This window comes from Pezoporus occidentalis, unplaced genomic scaffold, assembly GCF_034315485.1.
Source record: "Pezoporus occidentalis ecotype Australia unplaced genomic scaffold, CSIRO_AGI_Poc_V1 ctg73, whole genome shotgun sequence".
In the NCBI taxonomy this organism is placed as follows: domain Eukaryota; kingdom Metazoa; phylum Chordata; class Aves; order Psittaciformes; family Psittacidae; genus Pezoporus; species Pezoporus occidentalis.
The window spans coordinates 3,125,164-3,150,105 of record NW_026916082.1 but is presented as its reverse complement, the minus strand read 5'-3'; the positions used below and the strand labels follow the sequence as shown (position 1 = coordinate 3,150,105).

At 40.8% G+C, this 24,942-nt stretch overlaps 1 protein-coding gene across 5 annotated transcripts in view; it reads left to right on the top strand.

Annotated features, from left to right (window-relative positions):
- SORCS1 (sortilin related VPS10 domain containing receptor 1) overlaps positions 1 to 21,708 on the top strand; it is a 300,139-nt gene extending 278,431 nt beyond the window's left edge. For 2 of the 5 annotated variants that reach the window (XM_062601963.1, XM_062601968.1), the window contains 7 exons: positions 566 to 678; positions 3,375 to 3,506; positions 12,568 to 12,667; positions 16,484 to 16,589; positions 16,759 to 16,919; positions 18,251 to 18,369; positions 19,588 to 21,708. In XM_062601963.1, the coding sequence (XP_062457947.1) occupies positions 566 to 678; positions 3,375 to 3,506; positions 12,568 to 12,667; positions 16,484 to 16,589; positions 16,759 to 16,919; positions 18,251 to 18,369; positions 19,588 to 19,644 (788 nt within the window). In that variant the 3' untranslated portion in view covers positions 19,645 to 21,708. The remainder of the gene's footprint in view (positions 1 to 565; positions 679 to 3,374; positions 3,507 to 12,567; positions 12,668 to 16,483; positions 16,590 to 16,758; positions 16,920 to 18,250; positions 18,370 to 19,587) is intronic. The other 3 variants (XM_062601966.1, XM_062601965.1, XM_062601967.1) reach the window with 3 other exon arrangements.
- The last annotated feature ends 3,234 nt before the right edge of the window (positions 21,709 to 24,942 follow it).

Genomic DNA, 24,942 nt, shown 5'->3' with positions numbered 1-24,942 from the left:
GGGCACACAAATATGAGCGTAGATGGAGCTTAAGAACCACAGGGAATCTCAGTTTTAGCTTTTTATACTAAGCACACGGTCATAATGATCAATGCAGAATCTCTCTTAGCAGCAACAGAGATTCAGAAGTGTGTTTTCCAAGGCTAGTCCTCTCCCACCTTTATCCCTGTCCCCTTCCAGTTAAGATTTCAAGTATCTGGGGCATGTCTATGAGTGTACAATCACAGCTTACTTTCACAGGGCTTGCCTGCCTCAGAAGTCAAAGAGAATGTAGCATTTACTTTATGTTCCCAACACAGTTCCCTTTCCACTGCTGTTCATCCATTGAAGTAAGGAGTGATCACCTTTTTCAGTTTCATGACACTAAAGCAGTGAATCTCTCAGATTCTCCAAATCTCTCAATGAACCTCTGGGACACACTGCTGGATTCTCTGACAGTCTGTGCATCACTGCAGACTGTTTAAGTAAAACATGAGCTGCAGCAGGTTTCACTAGGTTTTGCCCATTCATTTGGCACCAAGGCATTTTACAGTCTTTACTCACCACCATGCCATTGTATCTGCAGAGCAATTTCAGTCCCTGCGGTTATCATTTTCTCCGAACCTGGATGACTACAACCCAGATATCCCAGAGTGGAGAAGAGACATCAGTAGAGTAGTCAAGAGAGCTCTGGTGGAGGTAAGCAATATGCATAACCTGTGTTACAATCATTCTAATTTCTGCTTTTTTGCCTACATTACAACTAGATCAGCTGTTCTCTCAAGGCGTCTCTGTTTCTACCAGCTATAAAAGGAGACTCAGCTAGTGCTTGAGGACAGAATGCTAAATTTTAGACAGGTTAAATTATCCCATCCTGTGACAATCTGCTGCTCAGAATCAGGCTTCAATATGTTCTTTTTAATGACAGCAGATTATGTGGCTGAAGAGTTGGATTTCAAACTGAGAGGGTAAAAAAGTCAGCAGAGACAGCTGGGGTTTCTCAGCTCAGGGAAAAAAACATGGTGAAAAAAACCTCTTTGAAACAGGGTTTCTGCTTTGTAAAAATAATGATACTCAGATTTGGAAGGGATACAAGGCTTATAGCTATTATTAGTAAGCTTATATGGTCATTCATGGCATCATCTATGCAAAAAAACTGGAAAGACGTTGTGCACTCATCAGGTGCACGCAAACCCATCTGGATTGTTTCTGAGATTTTTTTCTTCAGTTTGCCCAAAAGACAGAAGGTGAGGAGGAAAGGAGCAAAAAAGAATTGGAGCTTCTTCTTCTGACTTATTTATATCTGTATCAAGTATTCAAGGATCTATTTATCTTCAGGATGAATTTTCGGAACATAAACAACTCAATAAAACAAAATCAAGCAAAAAAATATAAAACTACAGTATCAGGTCTACATTCAAAAAGCAGAACAGTGAAAACACAGCCTTTTTGTTGTTGGAGTAAAAAAATAAAATTGATAGCTAATTATCCCTCTATATAGCTAAATGATTCAGCTTAAACAAGCCTTTGTGAGAAGTTCCTGTAAAAATTAAAGATAAAGCCAATAGATTTTTACAGCAATTAAGTAAACTGTATAAAAATGAGTTGAATAACTAAATAATTCAATAGGAAATTATAGCTGTGTTATAGAATTTTTATGAACTTTTATTAAAGTATTACATTCTTATTACAAAGTACCATAGACTTGGATAAAAATTCTGCATAAGAAATTACAGTTCTCTACTAAAATCTCTGTGTGTAAGGATGATTTCATATTAGCACAAAATATCCTATTTTGTATTACGATCATTATTATTTGCTCACATCATTGACTTTCTGAGTCTTGTCTCCCACTTTTGATGAATACACAAATGAACTGAGTAGATCAGCTGAAAAGCTTCCAGACAAAAAAAAAAACTAAAAATCATTCCCAGCCTCTGAAAAGGAAGACTTTTTAAACTGGTAGTACTGTGTCTTTTTCTTGACATCTTGGAACAACCTGTTAGGCAAGCACAAATAATGCAAGCCCTGGCTTCACAGAATACCTGAAAAGAATGTATGAGACCTTCATGTTATATTTCTTCTACATCCACATTAGAAAAAACCCAAGCCAACAACAGCAACACTACATGCTTTTCCTTGGTGTGCTGTGGAAGAGAAGGGTTCCCTTTTCATAGCTCCACAGGGTATTCCCTGCACTGTCAGCAGTCACACATGGGATGGCCACAGACCAAGCTCAGGTAATGGTGATTTGTAATCAGGTTTGCTGCCTCCTTGTCCTCCATCCATCATTTCCTTCAATGAGCAGCTGCTCCAAGACTTTGCTTTTGAACCACTAGGGAGAAGGATTCATGAGGTTTAGGTCCAGTTAATGTCTGAGAGGGTTGCAAGTCCTGACTGCAGGGGAATATCTGTGTTGCATCCAGCTGCTGTGGTCTGTCTCATATCTGAGAGCACTCTTTCTTTTCCTTTAAAAGTGATCTAAATTCAGCACTTGGAAACAGATAATCCACAATACAAAGAGTCAGTGGAGGAAGACTGAGCAAACTGTTTCTCCTCCTTTCAACTCACAAAACTTCCTGAAGGCTAAACTAGCTCCTTTCTGTAGAATAACTCTGCAGCCTGGTTCTGTAATGTCATGGTAGCAGCAGCTGAAACACACGAGCAGACCTGACCCTGGTAGGGATGCCTGTGGGGTACTTTTTTTCTGAATTTTGGCTAATTTTTGTTGAAGAGCTTTGAGTTTTAACTGCTTACTTAAGATTTTCAGCCAATGAGAGAAAAAAATAAAAATTTGCAGATTAATACAATCTTTAACACTTAAAAAATAATAAAATGGTCCTCATTAACTTGTGGAATTGACCCAGGATGTGAACTATTAAGAATGTCTTTGGCTTTTGGGATTCAAACTTGATTCATCATCTTCTCTCTCCCTGAGTCTCCGCAAAGCTTTTAAGATGTTTTGGCTAATCATACCTCTAAAATGCAGCTCTGCCCACATATTCTTGCCCAGTAATATATGGTTTCTTACAGCTGACTAAATGAACAACCTTGGGGACTAACTTGGTATACTCAGGTAACTTTAAAATAGCTAAATTTAGACAAAGCAAATCATACCATATGCAACTGTTAATTATGAGCTCCTTATAGCACGCCTTATAATCACTGTTGCCTTAGGACCCTGCATATTTTACTGGAGAATGATAAAATAGCTTAGATCAGGAAATCATGAATCCCTGACATTTTACCTGCAGTAGATTTTAACAAGATTTTCCCTGTTGTACCAGATATACCCTACATCATTTGTATGAGTACTGTGATGCCTTAGGAAAGAAGCTCTCATCATTCAGTGCCATCCCCAACGTTTATCTGACCATTATTTGTCTATGTATCAGGCAACAGGTATTTCAAGCAAGCATATTCTGGTCGCAGTGCTCCCTGGTCTACCCACATCTGCTGAACTCTTCATTTTACCAAATCGAGATGCCACAGGAGAAAATAAAAGAGCATCAGCAGACCTAGAGCAGGTATTGTGTCTATTACATGGGGAATTGTATTTATGCATTTGTGAAATAGCCTTTTTGGGGATTTATAATAGAGGATGGAAAAAATAATTGTGGTACAAATGCATCTGATTCACTGGGGTCTAAACAATGACTGTGATACATGCTCCATCCTCTGGGATTTTTTGTTAGGGTTTTGTTTTATTTTGCTTTGTATTATTTCAATAGGGAATTTTTCTTCCAAACACTGGAAAAAGGTTTTGGAGCTGTATTTAGGAGGTGAGACTCCTATTTGGGTTCCCTTAAGTAATATTAAATTGGTATACATTTGTATGATGTCGTGTCCTTAGAAGTTTCATTCTACTTCCTGGAAGTAGGAAGAAGGCAGGAAGGATATAGGACATGACTTCTGCCAACATGAACTGAAGTAGCCTCATAAGGCAAAGTTTATGAGGCTGTGAAAAGTCTAGAAAGCACTGAAGGACAAAGCTGGGTGGTAGGCCTGGGCAGATTGAACTTTGTTACTTTAATGCACAGGGATGGGGGTGGATTATCCATCTCCCCTCTTAATGATACTGGTAGTGGGGTTCAGCCACTATAGATTGTTTTCTCTGTGCAAGGCTGAGGTAGGTTGTGACAACTGGAGGAGTAGTATACCACCCTGCAGACACAAAAGATCCTGCCAACCAGGTGGGCCAAGCATGGCTTAAAGATAAAACACTGTGCTGAGCAAAAATACTGGACTATCTCTCAGTTTGTTACCTCATATTCCAGGTGCAAAGATAACTATCCCTGAGTATCCATGTTGGTATGGACTATATAAGTATTGGGGTAGAGGGTGTCATCAGCTCACAACAGCCTCAGTGCTACAGTGAAATCCTCAGAGTTACTGGATGCCAGCTGCTCCACTGGATGGCGCAAGGGGTGTAGCATTTCTCTTTGGATTTGTCCCTCAATTTGTGAATCAATGGAGTCTTCCCATCAGTGCATGTATCAACAGTATTTTCTTCTTTTTGTATTCTTGTCTTCTCATAGCCTTTTCATCTGCCTGACCTGTTACTGCCTGTTGCTGCTGCCTCTTGTAGTGGTCTAAAGCCCTATTAACTTAACTTTGGGCCTCAAACCACTAGGTAACTGTATCCTTAAGCTTTCCCCTGCTCAGCATCCTTAGCCATTGTCTTTTATTGACAAATGACTTTCCTCTGCAATTTTCACCACCCATGTACTAAACAAAAAAAATGGAGATTTACTGATCTGCAAAATCTTTTCTCCCTTTTCTTCTTCATCCCCCTTCTCCTTTCCTCCATCACAAATTGGCAAGGAAGCCAGTCCATAAACTTTCAAATTTACAGCTGACCTTGCCCCTCTCCGGCACTCAGCAGCTTATTGTATTTTGCCAGTTGCTCCCTCTCTTTGCCCCTTTCTTTCTTCCCCCTGCACAAATGAAGTCTCTGTGGCTGTGCAGAAAGGAAGCCCTGACAGTGGTCTCATGGCCCTTTTTATGGACAAGAAAGAAATGTAATTTTCAATGGGACTCCAGAAACTTCTCTGGCATCCTGCAGGGTCCAAATGGTAACCTTTGAAAAGAGAAACTATTTCCCATTTGCAGCTCACTGTTTCTTATGGAGAAGTATCTCCCCTGCTCCCATCAGGATGATCAGAATGTTTTTCTTACTAGTCTGCAGCTCCTTCCTTCCACTTCCTAATTACTTCAATAGGAAATGGCATTATTTTCACTGGGAAGGGCTTAAGGAGGGCCTCAAAAGGTGTCTTTGGCCTCAGCTTTGAAGCATATTCTGTTACTGTCACTGTTTTGTCATCCATTTGTCCTGTGATCCTTCACTATCCCTTTCCCAAAGTGTTTCAGAGAAACTTCTCCCTATGCCTGAAGTCACTGGGATGAGTACTGAGAGCAGATGCTTTTGCTGATGGCAATTTATTTTGCTTCTTAGGTACTCTGTAATGTGTAATGTTCTCTTCCAGTAGGAACAGAAATCTGTTTTGTGCTCATAAGCACGCAACAAGCTATTCAAAAGCATGTATATGAGTTTGTGGGCTTGCAGGTGCACACCCAAAGGAGTTATATTTCTGTATGATTTTTTTCTAATTACTTTAAACTATACAGGAACAAAAATGGAACTAGTTTGCACAAACACTGCAATAGAATAAGATTTCTTCAGGAAACACTTAATTATATAGGTCTTTTTTTCATGATGGTGTATCATATGTAGAAGTTACTCTCCAAACCTGACACAAACCTGGCGAGCCTATCCAGAGACAAAGTGACAAATAGTTTCTGTCCCTGGAAAATGTGCAGTCAGAATAAATCAGGTGGAAAGGAGTTGCAGAAATTAATGTTTCTATTCTGCAAAATCCCTTGTATCAATACTCGAGGGAGGGAAAACCTAGCTCATTGTCAAAATCAACGTTGGTTAAGCTGAATGAAATACCACAGAAGGACAGAAAACCCACCATGCACACTGTAGGCATGGATTTACCAGGAGAATGGATTATTCTATAGACACCTCCCTCTTTTCCCCTCTTACTAGAGCCTCCTAAACTCCGCACGTATGCATGTCATCATATGATCCGGGTATAGGGATACAGCCTTGAATCCACCATATTCGCATGCCAGGTACCAGAACAGAGGCAAGGGACACACTATGGTGTACACTTGGTTCCCCTGCTTGGTTTCACAGTAACTGAAGACAGTGTACCTACCTGCTTAAAAATGTAGAAATAATTGGGAGTCGTAAAATGCTGGTGTTTGATTTGCGTGTTGTCACTGCAACACCATTAAAATATACCAAATCTTAGAGAAACAGCTACCCAGATTGCCATTGGCCACCTGGCTGGCATGCAATTGTTACATCACCTTTATGGACAGGATGATTACAGAACTCAGATCCACTGCTTCAAAAGCACTGAATTTTTCTCTTCAGGGAAGGACAAACCTCTAATTAATTGCATTTCAAGTAATTTTTGAGTAATTTATAGTACTAATCCAATTCAAAATTAACGCGTAAGAATATATTCTTAAAATTCAGTAGAGGGCAGTGATACAAACACACAGATTCATACTCAGTTTATTTCAGTGCACAGTTTTACTCAATAGGAAGATTCTGAAGGCCTATCTTATTTATACTTTTCACAAGTTGTCTTCTTCTTGTTTTTTAGTTAGGGGCTTTTTGTCAAACATAGCAAACATGTCTGCTGTTAGTCAAATGAGATGTAAGCAGAAGATACATGAGAATTCTAAAGTGATGCTTTCACACCAAATCAAGGTTTCCATGTTTTCTTGTGTTTCCCTTTAATTCTCCATTTGCATGCTTTTACTATTCAAAATAACTGTAAAAGCTGCATGCAAAATAGAAGTAGGAGCAACTAGTTAATGGCATTTGAAGCCATTAATCTTTTCTCTGGGAAGAGCTACCAGCAACGTAGCAAGCATGATGGAGTCTTTAGCAAACAGCAACACAAGCTGATTTGTAGCCAGGTGTGCTCAAGATGTTGCAGCTGTGGCCAGTATCTGTATCCAGCCAAAGAGATGGAGAATGACATGAATAGCTGAATATCAAATGGACAGTGATGAACCGAGATGAGATACCTCTGGTGAATTTAACACTGTGGAGAGTGGCATTCAGGAAGCCTGTATGTGTATGCACCTTAGGATTCTTTCCTTAAAGCAGATTTAGTTTTAACTTCTGCTTCATTATAGCTGATGGAGCTTCTATCTTTTTTTTCTGTATGTATTCTTTTCACTCACTCTCCTAAGCTTGAGTATTTTAGCATATTTACTTTCACTACTTTTCTTTCCTCTGATGTATTTCAGATATGCCTGTCATCTAAATATTTTAGCAACAAGATCATGACAGTTAATGCTTTCAAATCTTAACAGAAAATGGTGCCAATCTGTCATGGAAATTAAATTGCAGGCAGGGGGGTAAATCATCTAGTGTTTACTAGCGAGAGTTTTTTTAACATCTGTACCTTTGTATGCAGACCATCTTCCACTGGGTGCTTAGGGAAGGTTGAGACAGTCTCTAAGAACTAAAGGCAGGCGTGGAAAGAATGAAATAATATGAACCAGAAGACCTTGTACGAAGGGATCTTTTCGTTAGCCAGCTGTTTTTGATCAGCTGCTTATGTGCTGTAGAAGAAGCTGTCTATATAGCTTGTCTTAATATCTTTGAGTTAACTCCTGCTGTATGGCTATCAGCCCTCTTGCCTTCTCATCTTTTGCTCAGTGTATGGAGCAGCCCTTGATTCTCAAGTCTCCTTCTGATCACCTTTGCTCATTTACAATGGATCCTGGCTTTTACATCCAGGTTCATATCTTCTGGTCAGCTCTTGCCCCAAAGTAACATGGGAACGTCTTTTGCTTTGTGCTCTCACAGTATCTCTGGATACTAATGGCAACTTGAATTTAATATCTGTCTTAAAAGATCTCAAGAAATTCCTGATGGACCCCCTATGTCAGTGATTATGCTCTTCTCAGTGCTAAGCAAGCAAGCTCTGGAGGTCTCATGTAAAGTAAACAAGATATGCAGGGTGAGTGGCACAATTTAAAGTAATTCGCATTTGCCCTGACTCCTGATTCACTTTTTTAATGTCAGTTCAAGTTGCTTCCTACCAATCAATGTGCATAATTCTTTCCTTAGTTGTTTATTGATTTACTCAATGAGTTGAAGTGTAACAGTCATTAGTTGAGATGCTTGCACAGTATCTATAAAATTATCTAGATTCCAAGCTGGTACATACTGGCACAGTTGAATCACATTCAATTAGTCTAAACCAATTTACACCAGAGGTTTCAAAATTCAATAAGGGTATGGGAAATGACCTTCTGAGTGATAATTCTGCTTCTTGGTGCACATGGTTCTTTCAAAGTCCTGATTCTGACAAAATGCTAAGAGAAGCCAAATTAATTTTTGTTTTGTTCCATTTTTAAATTGGAATCTCTTTTTTTTTTTCCTTCACAAATTGTCTGTTATTATTATTCATTATGTGTCCTTTGATGAAAAATGGTACATGAAGAATGGTTTCTGTTACTGAATTATTTTTGCACATCATGCTTAATTCTGCAAATGAAGCAGATAAAGTCAATGAGGCTCAGTTAAGGACCAAAACTAATTCTGAAAGCTAATTATTTTCACAAGGGAGACACTTGAAGACTATAAATGAGGAGGTTGCTATTCTGAGAAGTTTAGTCTTCAGCTGAGTTAGTTGCATCTCCAGGAGTGAGAGAGAAACAGGGACAGGCCTGAGGCCAGCCTGCTCTCTAATTGAAGGTCTAGCTGTTCAACCATTACATAGCTATTTTTTAAACAGGCCAAAGTATTTTGATATTTCCTTACTTGCTTTTTAAACAAAAATGCATCCATGGTACTGCTTTGAATGCAGAAATAAAGGGAAGCACAGGACCCAAAATGTTTGCCATTGAAACCTTTTCATTATCTCAGTGACTAAGATCAGGCTTTGTGTGGGGATTTACTTCAGAGACGCTTTATGTTGTAAACAAATTCAGTGAGTCAGAACCACTCTTGGTTAAAGTCTGATAACTGAGTTAGACATAGACTTGATACAACAAGAAAAGCCAAAGAGGCACTTCTCCAGTCTCGAAGTGAGTGTCATAAGTGATCTACAGTTCACAGATCCCCTCAGGACCATGTGAGGACCAGAAACATTGTCAGGTTCAGCTTTGGAGAGCAGTGTACAATCACAGTGGCCCTTTAGCTGTGTGTAACCTGCTTGTTGACTTCAAATAATGATGTTTGTAAACCACTGTGTATGGTTTCTATTTCAGATATTTTTAGAAGTACAGAAGTGAATTTTTCTCCCTCTCTCTATACTATCTATATGTCTATTTCAAAGAGAATCAGACTTTCCACATAAAGCAAAATGAAAATATTGTACCAAGCAAGCAAACATTTTAAAAACATGTTGGAATGCATCTGTTCTTCCCTCAGAAGTGTGTGTCGGGAATCTCCAGAGCTGCCTGAGGAAGGCAGATGTCTGAATCTCACAAGAACTTCTGGCACTTTTGAAAGCCTCAGTCTGTTACTCATTTTTTTACTTGTTCAGATTCCATAAAGACTCAGGCAAGAAAGCTGCACCCAGAAAAGCCACTGGGAGAGCATATAATTAATTGAGCCAAGGAAATCTGCTGTATACTCTCAGAAGCATGAGCAATTGCTTCCTGTTTTGACACTTCGCAGATAGTCCTGGAACAGTGACGGCTATTTCAGGCTTCTGATGAGATAATGATGGTTTCAGGCAGAAATAATTTTATTCTGAGTTGCATTTGTATAGGGTATAGTACAATGAAGTCCTTATTCATGATGAGGTAACAATGCAATACCGTAATAATAAGCTTCAGTTGTGATTGTTTCTCTCTGCCTTTCTTCCTTTTTCTTGCTACCACTCTTACTGCCGCTCTCCTTCCTATTATTCTTTGTCACCAGCTCGACAGACAAGAATGTTGGTTGAGCTTTCTCTCACATGCTCAATTCACCTGCTGGGAGGTTTCCACAGCACCTCTCAGCTGTAATGTAAACATTGCAGCTTAGCAATTACCTGACTGTAAAGCATTACTATAAACAGTGCTATTGTTTTGCCCTTTTCACTCTGCACTGCAGGAGTCCTCTAGCAGGCAAGGTGAGATCTCAGTGTTCCTTCATGTCATTGGTGTCCAACAAAGTCTATGGTCCCTTCTCGTGCTGACTTTCTCAAGCTTCTGCTATGCTTCCGTTTCTTGTCCAAATCCTTGATGAAACCATTCTCCAATACTAGATAGCAATATTTGCTAGCTGCATTCTGAGTTATACATCACGTTAAGCCTCTTTTTGTCTAGAAGGTATCATGCATGGTTATTACCACTACTATTTCCCTGACCACTTTTTGTAGCTATCACAATGTTTTGAAGAGGAATGGCACAATGTGGTTGGCTTTTTTCTTCAGTTTACTGTCCTGTGGTGGCTTTTTTTCAGTTCCCCCAGCAGCCTCAGGACCTCAGAGCAGAAAGGAACATAATTCTTGCAGGGGTATGGAGGTCATGTTTGGGACTGGAAATGGCCAGAATACTTTTCCCTTTATTTCCACAAGCCATTAACGTACCTGGGTTATGGCATGTCGATCTGCATCTTTTGCTCCAGTTTTAGAAATGAAGCACTCATTATATTCGTCAGTCTTGGTTATTAATATGCTAAAATTCTTAAAGAGGGATATAATTTGCTTCCCAGGCTTTCTTCATGTACGGCTCATCTTTGTGTCACTGTCCCTGCTGCTCTGAGCTCAGCAGATGGCTCTTTGTAAGCAGGTGGTACTTTTTTCTTGCTATTGGAAGAAATATATTTACTGCTTATTCTGGCACCCATAAAAAAAATTGTAAACTTTAAAGAGATGTATTAAAAAATATAAATAAAATGCCTGTAAGAGTTATTGCCAAATTGATATTGTACCAAAGGCACCTATTCAAGTGATCAGCAGCCAGAAATGAAGTGCATAAGCCAAGAGTATTGAAAGAGCCATTAAGAATGTTAAAAAAAAAAATGAAAAGGGCAGATAAATCTCATACTCTGATGAATGATAGCCTGAGAACATCTAATCATATCTGGGTAGCGTTTACTGAAATAATTCAACCAGACAAAAATGAAGAACATGAAAAAGATGGTGTAAAAATTATTGGAATGTTCTTTTTTTCTGACAATCTTTCATTAATCTTCAAGATGGAATAAGAATTTATTTAAAACAAATTAAATTAAGCGGTGAGCACTAGTATACAGTTTCTCTTGATCTTGGTATGGGTATAAGAGCATGTTGTCAGCAACTGCATAATGAGGGTTATGGGGTGCCAGTGGTTTTTCTTTGCAGTTTTCCCACCACTTTTCCCTAATAAAGCAACATGCAGAACAGTGGCTATGTTCAACTGGAAAATTGGTCACTGCTGTAAGAAAATATGAAATACATGAGACATCTAACAAATGAACATACAAAAGAAACACAACAAATTTCTAACTCCATGTCTATAGGCTTCCATTCCTTGATTCATGTGTCTGGACTTTTTGCTTTTAATGGCAACATGCCTAGAACTCCTTGGATGTAATTAAGAGTGATATGGAGATAGTGGCTCTGTGAATATTGTGGCAAACTGACTTAAAAATATGAATGTTTACCAACAGATTGGACCAAAGTTGGCTTCCTCACTGTGCAAATACAGAACTCATAGGGTCTTGTCTGAGCAAATACTCATCTTTTCTGTTGTGTTCTTTAAGGAGGAGTAGCCTGCTTCATTTCTGCTAAAGCTCTTGTCATCAGAGTTCTGGTAAAATAATCTAATAATCTAAAAGCTCTGTAGAATGTCTCTCCCATGAAAGAGAGAATGTAAGAGCATGTTCTCTCTGTGCGTGACCCATACGAATAGATGGAACATGGGTTTTGTTTAAGCCACACTATGTAGTCAGTAAATGTTTTCAGATTTGAGCTGGGTTTGGTACACGCTTACAGATTAGGGAGCAGCTGGCTTGAACTCACAGCTTCATGAAATTAGATTTATTTTTAGGACTTGAAATTAAGGTGCAAGGTGGGGTAAGGACTTTTTGATTCAGGTGTATCACGTGTTATGAACATGCTCTAAGATCATGGAACTGGCCATTCAACAATCAAAATGTTATTTGTAATGAGTGGATGAGTGTTACCAATCAAAATGCTTCTCTTTGCTTGAATAGTAAACGTAATTCACCTATGTGCTGATGCTGGCTGGTCCTGCAGATACTTGTACTTGGGGGCATAATGAGTCCTCTGGGACTCAGTTCCTTTTGCTGCTGGGCTGCTCTTCCAGAGGTGTGACAGGGCAGCTTGTTGCTATCAGTCATTGCTAACTGTACGCAAACTGCTCGAGAGATAGTGCAGATGTTCAGCTTTCACAAACTCCCTCTCTGTAAGGTGAAAGGAAATTGTGCTCGGAAAGTCTGGTGCCTCTGCAAAATCTTTGCTTTGCTTTCAGCTTCATTCCCTACCACCTACTGGCAATTTAAAACAATGATCAAGAAACAAATACATTTCTTATTTTCTCCTTTTTTTCCAGATTTCAGAAAGACTGATTCAGAAACTGAACCAAAACCTGGTCCATTTTGAGTTGAAGCCAGGAGTTCGAATCCTTGTCCATGCTGCCCATTTAACAACAGGTCGGTATCCTCTTTCTGTGTACACCCTTTGTTGCATCTATCACAGCCACCAATATATTCCTTGATGGTAGTAGCGTGCTACCAGCTGTATTTTAAACATTTCTTATTTTTATATTGCAATAACAGATCAGTGTATGGACAGACATTAAAATGCCTGCTCCACCTCCCCTTTCTTTATCATGACAAAAAGATATAGTGGCTTTGCATTTACAACTAATCCTTTTGCTTACTGATGTGCAAGAATTTGCTTCTGTTGATGGAAATGCAGTATAAGTATCAGTAGAAATGCATACTTCTGGGCTGCCTCTGAAATATTCAACAGCTGAGTAGTACCACGGCATATTCAGCCTGGATCACACAGTGCAAAGGTTACCAGCTAGCCCTGGATTTATTCAGCTATTTTAGAGTCAACAAACATTCTAAGCCACTAAGCACATTTCAGGAGCTGTTCAGCAATCTGAAAGACTAGAATCAATTTTCATATTGCACAAACATAAGATTAGGCAGTTCGGACTTCAACTAATCCTATATTAAAATGAACCATCTCCAAAGTCCTGATATTTAATTACAAGAGTATCTGTCTATTCTGTATGCTAAACCCTCATTTAACAGCACAGGCCCTATTTAACAAGAGGTAGGATTTATTACAAGAGATAGGAGGGTGGTGAGGCACTGGAACAGGTTGCCCAGAGAAGATGTTTATGTCCATCCCTGGCAGTATTCAAAGCCAGGTTGGATGGGGCTTGGAGCAACCTGGTCTAGTGGAAGGTGCCCCTGCCAATGACAGCAGGGTTGGAACTAGATGATCTTTAAGGTCCTTTCCAACCCAAACCAGTGTATGATTCTAACAAATCTATTCCCAGGAATTCCTTTTCTCCAGGAGCTGCTAATGATACTGATCAGTTGGTATCATCTTCTTTTCTTAACTTTCAAATTAAAAGCCTCAGTTTCCTTGTACTGGCAAAATGGCTTTTTATGGTGTGAACAGGTCTGCCCAAGCTGGTGTCTGTCCACATGAATTTTCAACAATAACCAGTGATTCTATACGTACTTTTAGAAAATGCTCAGTGGCCATCTCATAAAGGAAACATATCTAAAAGCATCTTAATGTGAGCTTCAGATACAGCATTACCTGCAGAGGGTGCTTGGCTTAGACATGCTCTTTCTGCTAACCAGAAATGCATGTTTTTGTTTGTATTTACACACATCCCAGGAACGAGTACTTTTTAGCCATAATAGATGCAAACACACATTTGTGTAGGTGGGTTTTGTTGTATTTGTCTTCGAAGCCACTGGTGAGATATGAGTGATTGCTGTAAACAGGCTTCACAGTGTCCTATAGGAACACTACAAGATTTTGTCTCTTGCAGAAATATGATTCAGTAAGAATTCAAAATGAGTCTGAACTGCCAAACTAGACATTTAAAAGCCCAGAGAGCAGCTACTGTAAGGTCTTTGAGGAAGTATGGGTCCTTATCCATCTGCAGAGGTCATGACTTAGTTCCCCGTCTAAATAAAAGGCCCAATTTCACAACATCACAACTTGGGAATAGTTTAGAATTTGACAGAACACCAAAAGAGAGTTTTAGATCACTCCTGAAAACTATTGTTTTGGTTGACAAGGAAGAATTGTCCTTTTGAAATCCAATTTTATAAAAAAAAAAGAAAGAAATAAAGCAGGGAAACCTGGAACACAAGCCAATACTAGAAGGAATCTCTAGAAAATGTGATCCAGGGGGAAGCACATGATGCAGAGGTTCTGTTCTGGTCCATGGTATCCCTTCTTTCTGAGCCTTTTCACTGTGACTCTGTATTGAACTCTGGGCTGAAGTTGACTAAACCGAAAAGCTCAGCATTTGTTTTTGTAAGCACACATGTATGTATACATATGCCTACATTTATGTTCCCATGCCTCTCTGCACAAAAGTGCAGTTATGTAAACTAGCTTGGTGTGGGTATTCAAGCAGAACCTGTAGAAATGAAACTCTGTGTGGTGTGAGTTGTATGTGAGCATGTGCCTTCCCTAGAGCGCAAAAGGATGACAGGCATTGGCCTCAGCACATTTCACACCTCCTTCTACTTTGTTCAGGCCACACTGAAGGGTGGATTAATTTACAGCAACTGTGGGCAACTGATTGCAATTCACTCATGGTGTTTATTCCTTCTCATGAAAAAACCCAAGCAACAACAACGTCCCCAACCCAACAGACAAGAACCTCAATTCTAAGGCAGAGTAAAATATGCTAATATTCCTCATAAAGCAATTAAATAGCTGTTTATTACCGGGCTCTCAGTACAGCATCATAACAAGAACATTGATGCTGAGTCTGAGTCGGTCAGATAGCCAATTTGTCATCCCACAGAACTGCAGAGACCCACAAAATACAGACGCAAAGGAGGATAGAGTAGAGGTTTGTGAGGAATTCCTATTAATAGATCTTTTAATCCCAGTTCCTCACCTTCCTGAGGATAACCTGCTTCATGTGGGAAGGAGGAGTCTTTTTACTTCTCTTTTGGCTTTATCAGGCTGAGTGTGACAGCTGAAAATGTGTATGTGATGTGTGTGGCTGAGTATTGCCTGTGTGTGCGTTTTCTTGTGTCTTCTGGCTCTGTTTTAGGATGAGTCTGTTCAGTGCATGTGAAGTGGGAGAGAGAAAGAGGATGTGCATGATGGGTATGGTTCAAGTTAACTTTCACTGCCTTGCAGAGGAAGACACTGCCTACCCCTTGTTCTGTATGTGATGCCAGATAGAGACAGTCAGTGAGGCTGTATCTACTGTGAACATTAGCCCTGTATAACGTCACAGCTACAGCTGTATATCTGACTACAGTATGTGCTATTACTGTCTGCATGAACAACTGAGACCACTGGACCTATATGTGTCCTTTTTGGATGCTAGATGCCTTTCAGTTTGTGTGTGTGTGTGTGAGTGATGGGAACTCTCTTTTAATACGATTTACTTTGTATTTCTGGGAAAACCATGCTCCTGGCTGTCTTATGTGGCCTTATTTAGCAAGCAGCTATGAAAACGTGGTGAGCAAAACTAAGGAGAAGCACAGCGAAACTTTTGCTTGATTAGGGTTGGTTTTGGTGGTGGTTTTTTAACTTGAAACTCTGCACACTCTTGCATGGAAGACTTCTAGAAGAGAAAGCAGGGCACCGAGAGAAAGAGTAGAACACGTTCAGAAGAATAGGAAAGAGATAAAGGAAGAAACTTAAAATGTCAGAGATGTGAGAAGAGCTTCCCATGGTAACACATGGATGCTGAGGCAGTGTCTGTGAAGGGCGCTGCACTTCTGCTTGGGAAGGAGCAGGACTGAGCAGAGAACAATACATTTGGTGAGCATTGTTGCTTCATTACAACTGAGGCATCAGTTGCTCATTATTCACTATCCATTGGGAGCTACCCAAACTAGCTCTAAGCAAAACAGAAAATCAACATGACAAGTTAGCCCACAGGCAGCTCCAGGATAGTCCAGAAAATGGTGGGTTTGGTACCCAAATGACCTTATTTGCAACTACTGTGGGGGACTGTCTGCAGTATAGGAGAGTATGGTTGAGTCAGTCCTTTCAGGCCAGAGGAGAGAGGCCTCTAAGGAGAAAGCTATGGGACTTCACGTGAAGGGATAGATTGAGCCCTGCAAATGGTCTGAACCCAGGTTTCTTCCCAGGTGGATTAGAAAGGGAGAGAAGCCCTGGAGACATCTGCGCAGATGCTACAATTGCAATAAGGGGAGGATGAGCTATGTTTCTGGAGGCAGAAACTTGTTGCTGAAGTCTGGGGGTGGCTGTAACCTTCTCTCCCTCTCTTGCAGCTCCCCTTGTGGACCTCACTCCCAGTCACAGTGGTTCAGCTATGCTGATGCTCCTCTCTGTTGTTTTTGTGGGACTAGCTGTCTTTGTAATCTACAAGTTCAAAAGGTATGACCCTCCATGAGCCATTTCCTTCTCCCCATTGCTGCCTTTCACTGAGGTATTTGGGTTTTGTTGGGTTTTCTTTTTTGCAGTGATTTGTTTCTTGGTTTGTAAAAGCTGATGCTACATCATATGCCAGAGTACCCCACAATGATGGTTTCTGTTAATGTTTTAGGAAGATTCCTGGCCTTAATATATATGCACAGATGCAGAATGAAAAAGATCAAGAGATGGTCAGTCCAGTCAGTCAGAGGGAAAGCATACCTAATATCCCTCAAAGTGAGCTGATGAGCCCTGAGCAACTAGTAGATGAGAAGTTGGAAGTCCAGCCCATAGGTAAATAACTTGCAGCATCCCACAGCTGGTCAGACTCTGACTTATAATTGGCTAACCCTTTTCTCAGCCTCCCGCCTTCCCATATTCCTGCACACTCCTTCCCCTGTCCTCTTCTGCTGCAACATTAGTTTTGCTACAGGAAACTTTGCTTACTCTTCCCTTTCCCTCACTGCCATGTGATGAAAGGGAGGGGAACAATTTTAGGCTTTTTCTCTCTCCTAGTTGCTCTGTGTAGATCCCTTCCCCTTCTTAAAAATCCTGCCAGCTCTTAACTTGCACTATAAGGCAATTTAATTTATTTTGCTGGGGCTGATGTAGTTGCGGGTCTAAACCCCACATCCAGGAGGACTTCAGCCACCCTCACCTGGAACATGGAGGTGAGCAGGTGATTTGGTAAGTCATATCTAAAAGCTATGATGTTTTGACTGCTCTGGCCTTTGTGCTGTGCCAGACCTTATTGCCAGCAGCAATGCTAGCCTGGCTGATTCCCAGGGATACTGAGCAAAACCTGGGATCTCAGCAATGGACAGCTGGGTTTGCCCTCAGGCTGATATCTCCTACAGGCCTCTGTGGTTGAAAATTTGCAAAGCAGGCTTTCACAGGACCTAAAGTGAATAGACTTCAAGGGGGCATACTGAGATCAGTAACACATTCGCTCATGCTTATACGTCTTCTGTTACCCTGACTACAGATAAAGGGTTGGGATGGAGCCAGAGGTGTTTCAGCCTGGGTATGTGTTCAGGTAAAGCTGGCATTGCTTAGGCATTGCTCAGGCATGGCTCAGTTTAACCTGTGGGGTGACAATTCTGCAGGACCAGACCAGAGGTACAGTACAGGACCCCTGCAAATAAGGACATGGACCTACTTTAGAGGAATTAAAGTTTACAGCTGTTTCGACTTATGCAGGAGTGAGACATAGTTGTAACTGAGATCCCTTATTTGCACAATTTCATCAGCTTAACCAAACCTTAGATTCCACTTGGGGATGTCCCTAAAATATATGGGAGTATTCACTAAAGCAGCCTGGGAGTCATAGCTACTGCTGAGAGGGAGCAAGGGGAAGGGCAATTAAAGGAGGGAATGTGATGTGCTAAGATTGTGGCCTGTGAAATAACCTGGTAGAAAAGAGAAGAAGTCTCTTGATGAAACTACTGTCTAAGTTGGAAGCCCCACTGCAGTCAATACTGATCTCACCTGTTCACTAAGGAGAGATCTGATAGCTATTAAAAGCTTTTAAGTAGCTATTTATCAGCAGACCTGGACATCCAGGCTTAGCAGGATACAGGATGAAGTGAGGGGACCAACCTTCCCATGTGGTGTTCCCCATACAGAGCAACCTCAGGCCACAGTCCAGAACCCAAGGAAAGGAAATGCAACCAAGGTAGTCTGGACAGAGGACTTCCAAAAGGCTTGTGGATCACCAAGAGGTTTCAAGCCAAGACGCGGAGCGGTGGGTCCTAAACTTTAACAATTCTTTTTTGTTTGTTTGTTTGGTTTTTTTTCTTTTTTTCCCTCAGAAGCCTCCAAGGCAAACTTGGTGCTAAGGGAGAAACACCCAATTTCAGGTCAGGAACCCTCTTTCTATAATTAAGATGGGCTTTGAGCTTACCCTTTCTAAAAGAATGAAAAGCGTATGGTTCATGCTGTTCAGGGGTAGGGAAATGTTTTCACAGGTCACTGAGACAGAAGTGGCAGGAGTCAGTCACTTGCTAGCTCTACTCAAGATACCTTCAAAACTGCTCTTGCTGGTGCTGGAAACTAAACCCTTGAAGCCTTTTGGGGGTAGGTTTTCATTTGGTGTAACTGTAGCATTTCTGGCTTTCTACAATCGCCAGCATTTTGTGTGTTTCTCAGCCATGATACTGGACACTATTGAATCAGAAATTAGCCTTTTATAACTCCTTGGTTTACACCTGTAACTGTGAAAGGTAAATGTGTGGGATAAATGGCGTCAATTCTCTATCAAAAGGAATCAGTCCAACAATCAGAGATCATTGAGAAAATGAAAAGGTCTGGACATAGGTATGAACAGAATAGGAAGTGCAAGGGCTCTTCACTCTCCTATACAACCACCTCATCTGTTTCTGGAAAAGAGCAATTTCTTTTAAAATGAGTTTTCTTTCTTTTGGGAAAACAAAACAAGACTGTAATTGGGTGTTTCTCTTTTGTATGCTTGTTCAGAAGCCAGGTTTTTTGAACTCCTTTGACTAACATTCAGGGATCCTTCCTTGGAGGAATCTGAATGAATGTCGCTAGATGATTTAATTTTATCTCCAGACTGGCAGCAAAACCCCATGGTTCCTATTTTCTTGATGTGAGTAGTTTAGGCTCTTCTTTTGCAAATGCAAAGCTTAAGGTTATTTGTGAAATCTCCAACATCTTATCATTTCAAATGAGTTTCCTCTGAGGACCACAACTCCTCCTTCCCTCCACCCCTCTGCTCTGGCCTCTCCCTCTTCAAAATGCATTAATCATCTTCATTAGCAAAAGAACAGGACATCACCTTCAGTGTTTTAAATGACAGGAAAACATTTCTGGGAAGAACTTGTCTGTCTGGAACAGTTGAATCCCAAAGGCAAACAAGGTGATACCTTCTAACATGTTCCTTGGCTAATCACACTTGTTATTTACTGACTCTTATTTTGTTCTCCTTTTTTTTTTGCCGCAGGAAGTATTTCCACAGCTGCTGAGCCCCAGAGCACAAAAGAAATCCCTACCTATGTAAATGGTTGAATTGAGGACACCGATGCATATCTATATCTAAAAAAATTAGGGAGAGCTCACTGCATTTGGACTTTTTAATTCTTCGGATGACAAAGGGTTTTTAGCTTTAAGCCTGTGCATGTGGACATTATACTGAGACCATAGTGGAACTGCATTGTACAGGTGTTCAATTTTAGTGGGGTGGGTGGGGGGAGAGGATCTGGTACCACTATTCACTCCTGCGGCCCTTCCCCTCACCCTTCCACTCTCTTTTTTCGGATCTGTCTCTAATTTGTAGAAAATTCATAATGGTATAGCCAAGAATATGCATGGGGGTCACTTCTTTAGGGAGAGGGGTGGGCTGGGATGTGGGGGGAGAAGTGCTGGGGGAGGTGGGAGGGGATGTTTAGGGTTCTTGGCTTTAGATTTAACTGCTCTTTTAGCACTTTGGGCTGCGGGAGGGCTAGCCGCCCCAGCAGACTTTCATAGGACACACACGAAAAATCACACTGGAGTTTCAAAGCACTGAAAGTATTCTTGGTCAGTCTGGTTTGTCTTTGTTTGGACTCTGCCCTTCATTCCTCTAGCTGCAGCTGCTGCCTGTGCCCCACGGCTGCGAGGAGGCTGGGTGCAATTTTGGGTGATCCCAACCACAAGGCCAGGCTCTTTCTTAAACAGCTTTTTTAGCCTACTCACACCAAGGCATCCCACTGATACCACTGTTGAAAGATAACTTTTTGCCTCCTAACCTTGAATGGGACAGAACTAGCATGCTTTACAAGGAGGGAGGTCTGTCCATACTGCAGTTGCAGAAGTTTATTGCCAGCATGGACTTACACTGTACTTTGTACCAGCCTTACGCCTTCAATTTTGTCTAAGAGAAAGCCCTAGTAACACCCTCAACTGCATTTAGTGCTGATGTTTGGATTTGTCTGGGGAAGCCCCAGGAGATCTTGCCTTTGGGAGTCACCCCAGGGCTTGTCAGTTTTTGAGAGACACCTTGCCCATAGAACAGGGAGCAGGAAAAGGTCTATGCACAGTTTCCTATGGCCTTCTTGGCAGCCCACCTTGGTTGGAGATATGGACAAATTCCTTCCACTCTGGGCAAAGGAGGGAGAATTTGGCCTGAGATTGTTGCCATGCATGTTGAGCCCCAGCACCACAGGACTACTCTTGCACAAGATCTATTTTCTTACCAATAAGCTTGTATCTTACACTGAAATCAGAAATGAGGTTGCAGGATATGTTCACGTAGAATATGAAAGGGAACAGCAGGTAAACAAGTTTAGCATACATCGAACAAGTACTCCCATGACACTGGCTGTCCACAAATTAATCCGTGGTCATTACAGCTGTTGATTTCCAACCCAACTCAGGTAAACCTAGCACCAGGACTTTGGTTTGAAGTGCAAAGAGAAAAAGATAGTAACCAATGTACACTTAACTGTGTTAGGTGAAGGGAAATAGAGACCAGTGTAGCACATGTAGGAGGCATACTGATTCTTGACAGGAGTGAATTTTGGTCAGTAGACATTGTGCACATCAAGCTGAGTCAAAACCAGGAGAAAGCAATGTTGCTGGTGTTGCCCAGAGTCCCTGGGCAGGGGGTTCATAGTGGTGGTGGGTTTGAATTTCACAAATTGGATATAAGCCCAAATCAACTTGCTGGCAAAGAAAAAAAGTGATACCAAGTGAACACTAGACACATTGTAGTTAAAGGATAATCATTGAACAGAGTCCTCTGCCTCTTTCTGTTGTTTCTCTGAAGACAGGTACAGAAACACAGCAGTTTGGATTTGCTGTTGTCTTTGCAACTACAGCTTTATGAAAGATGGGCAAGTATTGGCAGCAACTGTACAATAGTCCCCACTGAAGTCCAACATTAGCCAACTTATTTTTATAGTAAGCCAATCAAAAAGTTTTCTTATAGTGTTGGAACTATTTCTAATTTTAAAATCACTTTTTTTGATGTACTTTTTCATTTTCTTTTCCCCTTTCGTTAAATACAATGTAGCGTAATGTATAATTGCTATTGTTTATTGCTTTTACAGTCATATTTATTAAACAGATAATGTCTCTAAATGAAGGTCCATGGTTTTGTTGCTCATTTTAGGTCTCTGTCCTTGTCTTGGGTCACTAACATTAAAACAGTAGGAAGTTAGAAAACCTCACTTGGAGTATTGTGTACAGTTCTGGTGTCCACAGCATAAAAAGGACATGGAGCTCTTGGAACAAGTCCAGAGGAGGGCCACGAGGATGATCAGGGGACTGGAGCACCTCCTGTATGAAGACAGGCTGAGAAAGTTGGGGCTGTTCAGCCTGGAGAAGAGAAGGCTGCGTGGAGACCTCATAGCAGCCTTCCAGTATCTGAAGGCGCCCTATAGGGATGCTGGAGAGGGAACTTCATTAGGGACTGTAGTGATAGAACAAGGGGTAATGGGTTAAAACTTAAGCAGGGGAAGTTTAGATTGGATATAAGGAGGAAATTCTTTACTGTGAGGGTGGTGAGGCACTGGAATAGGCTGCCAGGAGAAGTTGTGAATGCTCCATCCCTGGCAGTGTTCAAGGCCAGGTTGGACGAAGCCTTGGGTGACATGGTTTAGTGTGAGGTGTCCCTGCCCATGGCAGGGGGGTTGGAACTGGATGATCTTAAGGTCCTTTCCAACCCTAACTATTCTGTGATTCTAGGTTGATAACTGCAAAAGGAGTTTTCAGTAGAAGCAGGAGAGGGTGGTGATAGTGTTCTGGAAAACTAGTTCCTAGAAGCAAGATGCCAATATGAAAGTAAATTTCTCCTCAGTCAAAGTGCTTTATAAAGTGAAGCTTGGTACTGTTATCTCCATTTTATGTACAAGGAAGCTACGGGATGCAGAGGTGCAATGCTGGTTTCCGAAGAAGCAATTGTAGAGCTCTAAGCAGCTCCCTGAAACTCCAGCTCTGTTCCCTGCCCATGGTTATCCTTCCCCATACACGCTGTCTTTTAAAGGTTCCTTTAAAATACCTTTTATGACTACCATTTGCCAACACTGACAGAGCAAAGTTTAAATTATTCATATTACTGATTAATCAGGTTTACATGTAAAAAAAAAATGAAGCATGGAAGTTTCCGTCAGCTTGCAGGCTGACAGTGGATGCATATTGCTGAGAAAAAGGAAGAAAACATAGCTTCTCTGCTTTACAATTCAGGATGCAACCATCAGATCATTCTGCCTCTTACAACTGGCTCCTTGTTCAGTTCTCTAGCTTTTTTTGTACCCTTGGCATAAGAATTTATATGTACACATAGACAGTCAAAGATCTGGGTTTCAGGCATCGTCAGCAAACAAGGCCATGGTATTGCATATCATGTCCAGGAACGACGAGTTTGCTTATTGGAGGAGTATGTAGTTTTCACATCCTGGGCAAATCACAGCATAATCACAATTACCAGCCTAAGGGAGACGCTGCAACCTTTCTCCACCTTTCATTTTCAGGCTGGATATGCTGCTGGCACAGCCGTGGCCGTAGCGCAGGTGACTCGGAGATGTGTGAGTAGGCATAATCTGCTTTTATAGTTTAAGTGCCCACCTGAATTAGCAGGCATCTGTTCTGGCCATAAAGAGTAAGTCTGGATTTGGCAAGCATCTCTAAAGCATTTTCATATCATTTTCTTCAGCCTGTGTGTCCTGAGGCAGAGACTGATTGTTATTTGTAGTTGTTGTTTTCTGGTTGTATAACAACACAGTGATTTACTGCTAATGGCTGATCACTGAGACAATAAACAAAAAATATATCAAATACTTATAAAATCCAGTGTAAATTTTCTCTGAGAATATTATCATACCTTGAGAGAATAAATAATATCCTTCATATCCTTTGTCAGAAGGAGTGGGGAGTTAAAATATGGTTAATAACTGAAATAAAGTATTTTTCTAATTTGTTGTTGATTCTCTACCATCATCTTAACTGTCATAAAACAGACATATGGATGGGACAGGTGTACTGGCTTCAGAGAGATTTCTGCTTCTTCACCTAGCAGGACATTTGTGCTAAGATGCTGGACTGCCTCTCCTGAAATCAGTAGGAGTTAGTGTTTAAATACTTTTGGGGATCTGAGCCTCAGATATCGTTAAGATGTGGCTCTGTTTAATTGCTTAAACTTTTGCTGGAAAGCAAGACTCTCAGAGCACTTGCTGAAATGGGTATGCAAATAAAGCAGGAATTTCCAGTGACCCCAAATGAACCCTTTCTTTGTCCTGTCAACTTCTGCTGAGAATTTCTAGCAATTGCATTTAGTCTGGTACCTAGAGCTGATAGCAAGAGATTAGTATTTTTTCTGTGTGCTGTTACCTCTCATTGAATGCACGGAAAGATTTCTCACCACATTGTGTCTCTAGATACATTCAATGTTTTAAACATTACCCCTGATTGCAGAGCTACCATGTTTATGACATTAAAAAAGAGAATTTATTTTTCCTTTGGAGATGCTGCTCTTGTATTTCTCCATGAAGCAGAATAACAAAGCATGTGTATAAACAATGCTTGAGCTGGAACAAATCCTTTACTTTACAATGTTGGTATGATCATATGGTCATAATACCCAGAAGATGTAAGTCAAGTCATTTTCTAATTGACAAGATCAAAGTGCTATTATGTACCAACTCATCAGCCTAAGAGATATGTTTCATCTGTGATTTTACCTTTAGCTTCTTCCTTTCCCTTACTGGAGGAATATAGCTGTCTATTATTGTCCACTGTGCTGAAAGCAGGACATAGAGAAAACCTGTGTTATGTATTTCTCAGTGTGAGAATTTCAAGATGTTTGCATCGTTATACAGTCACCCCAGTGCTAGGTGCTCTATGCAGTAGAGGTGACTTTGTAACTTGATAAAGTGATCAACATAAGGGAACAAATTTTCTCACCACCTCTGTATTGCATATCGAGTCTTGCATTGTAATCTTGGGCCATTTTAACAAGTGGACCTTAATCAGACCTTTTCTACATGAAGAAAAAACACCTCAGCACTCTGTATGGGAGCTCTGAATGATATGGCCAGCACAACATCTAAACAGACCAACTCAGGATAGGATTAATGACTTGGGTTCTTAGATGTACAGACATGCATGGGAGACCGGCCAGCTTTCCAGGGAAGTAGCTCCATGCTGTTTTTCTGTGCAAAGGCTTGCTTTCTGCTGGGATACATTAGAGATTTGAAGTTTGTGCTAGTTTATGTGGTTTTCTCTAGGAATTTAATAAGCTTTTGTTAGCGGAGAGAGTACCATAACTGAAATACATCTAGTCAAATATCAAACCTCCACCCTGAGGGCTTAGAGAGTAGGA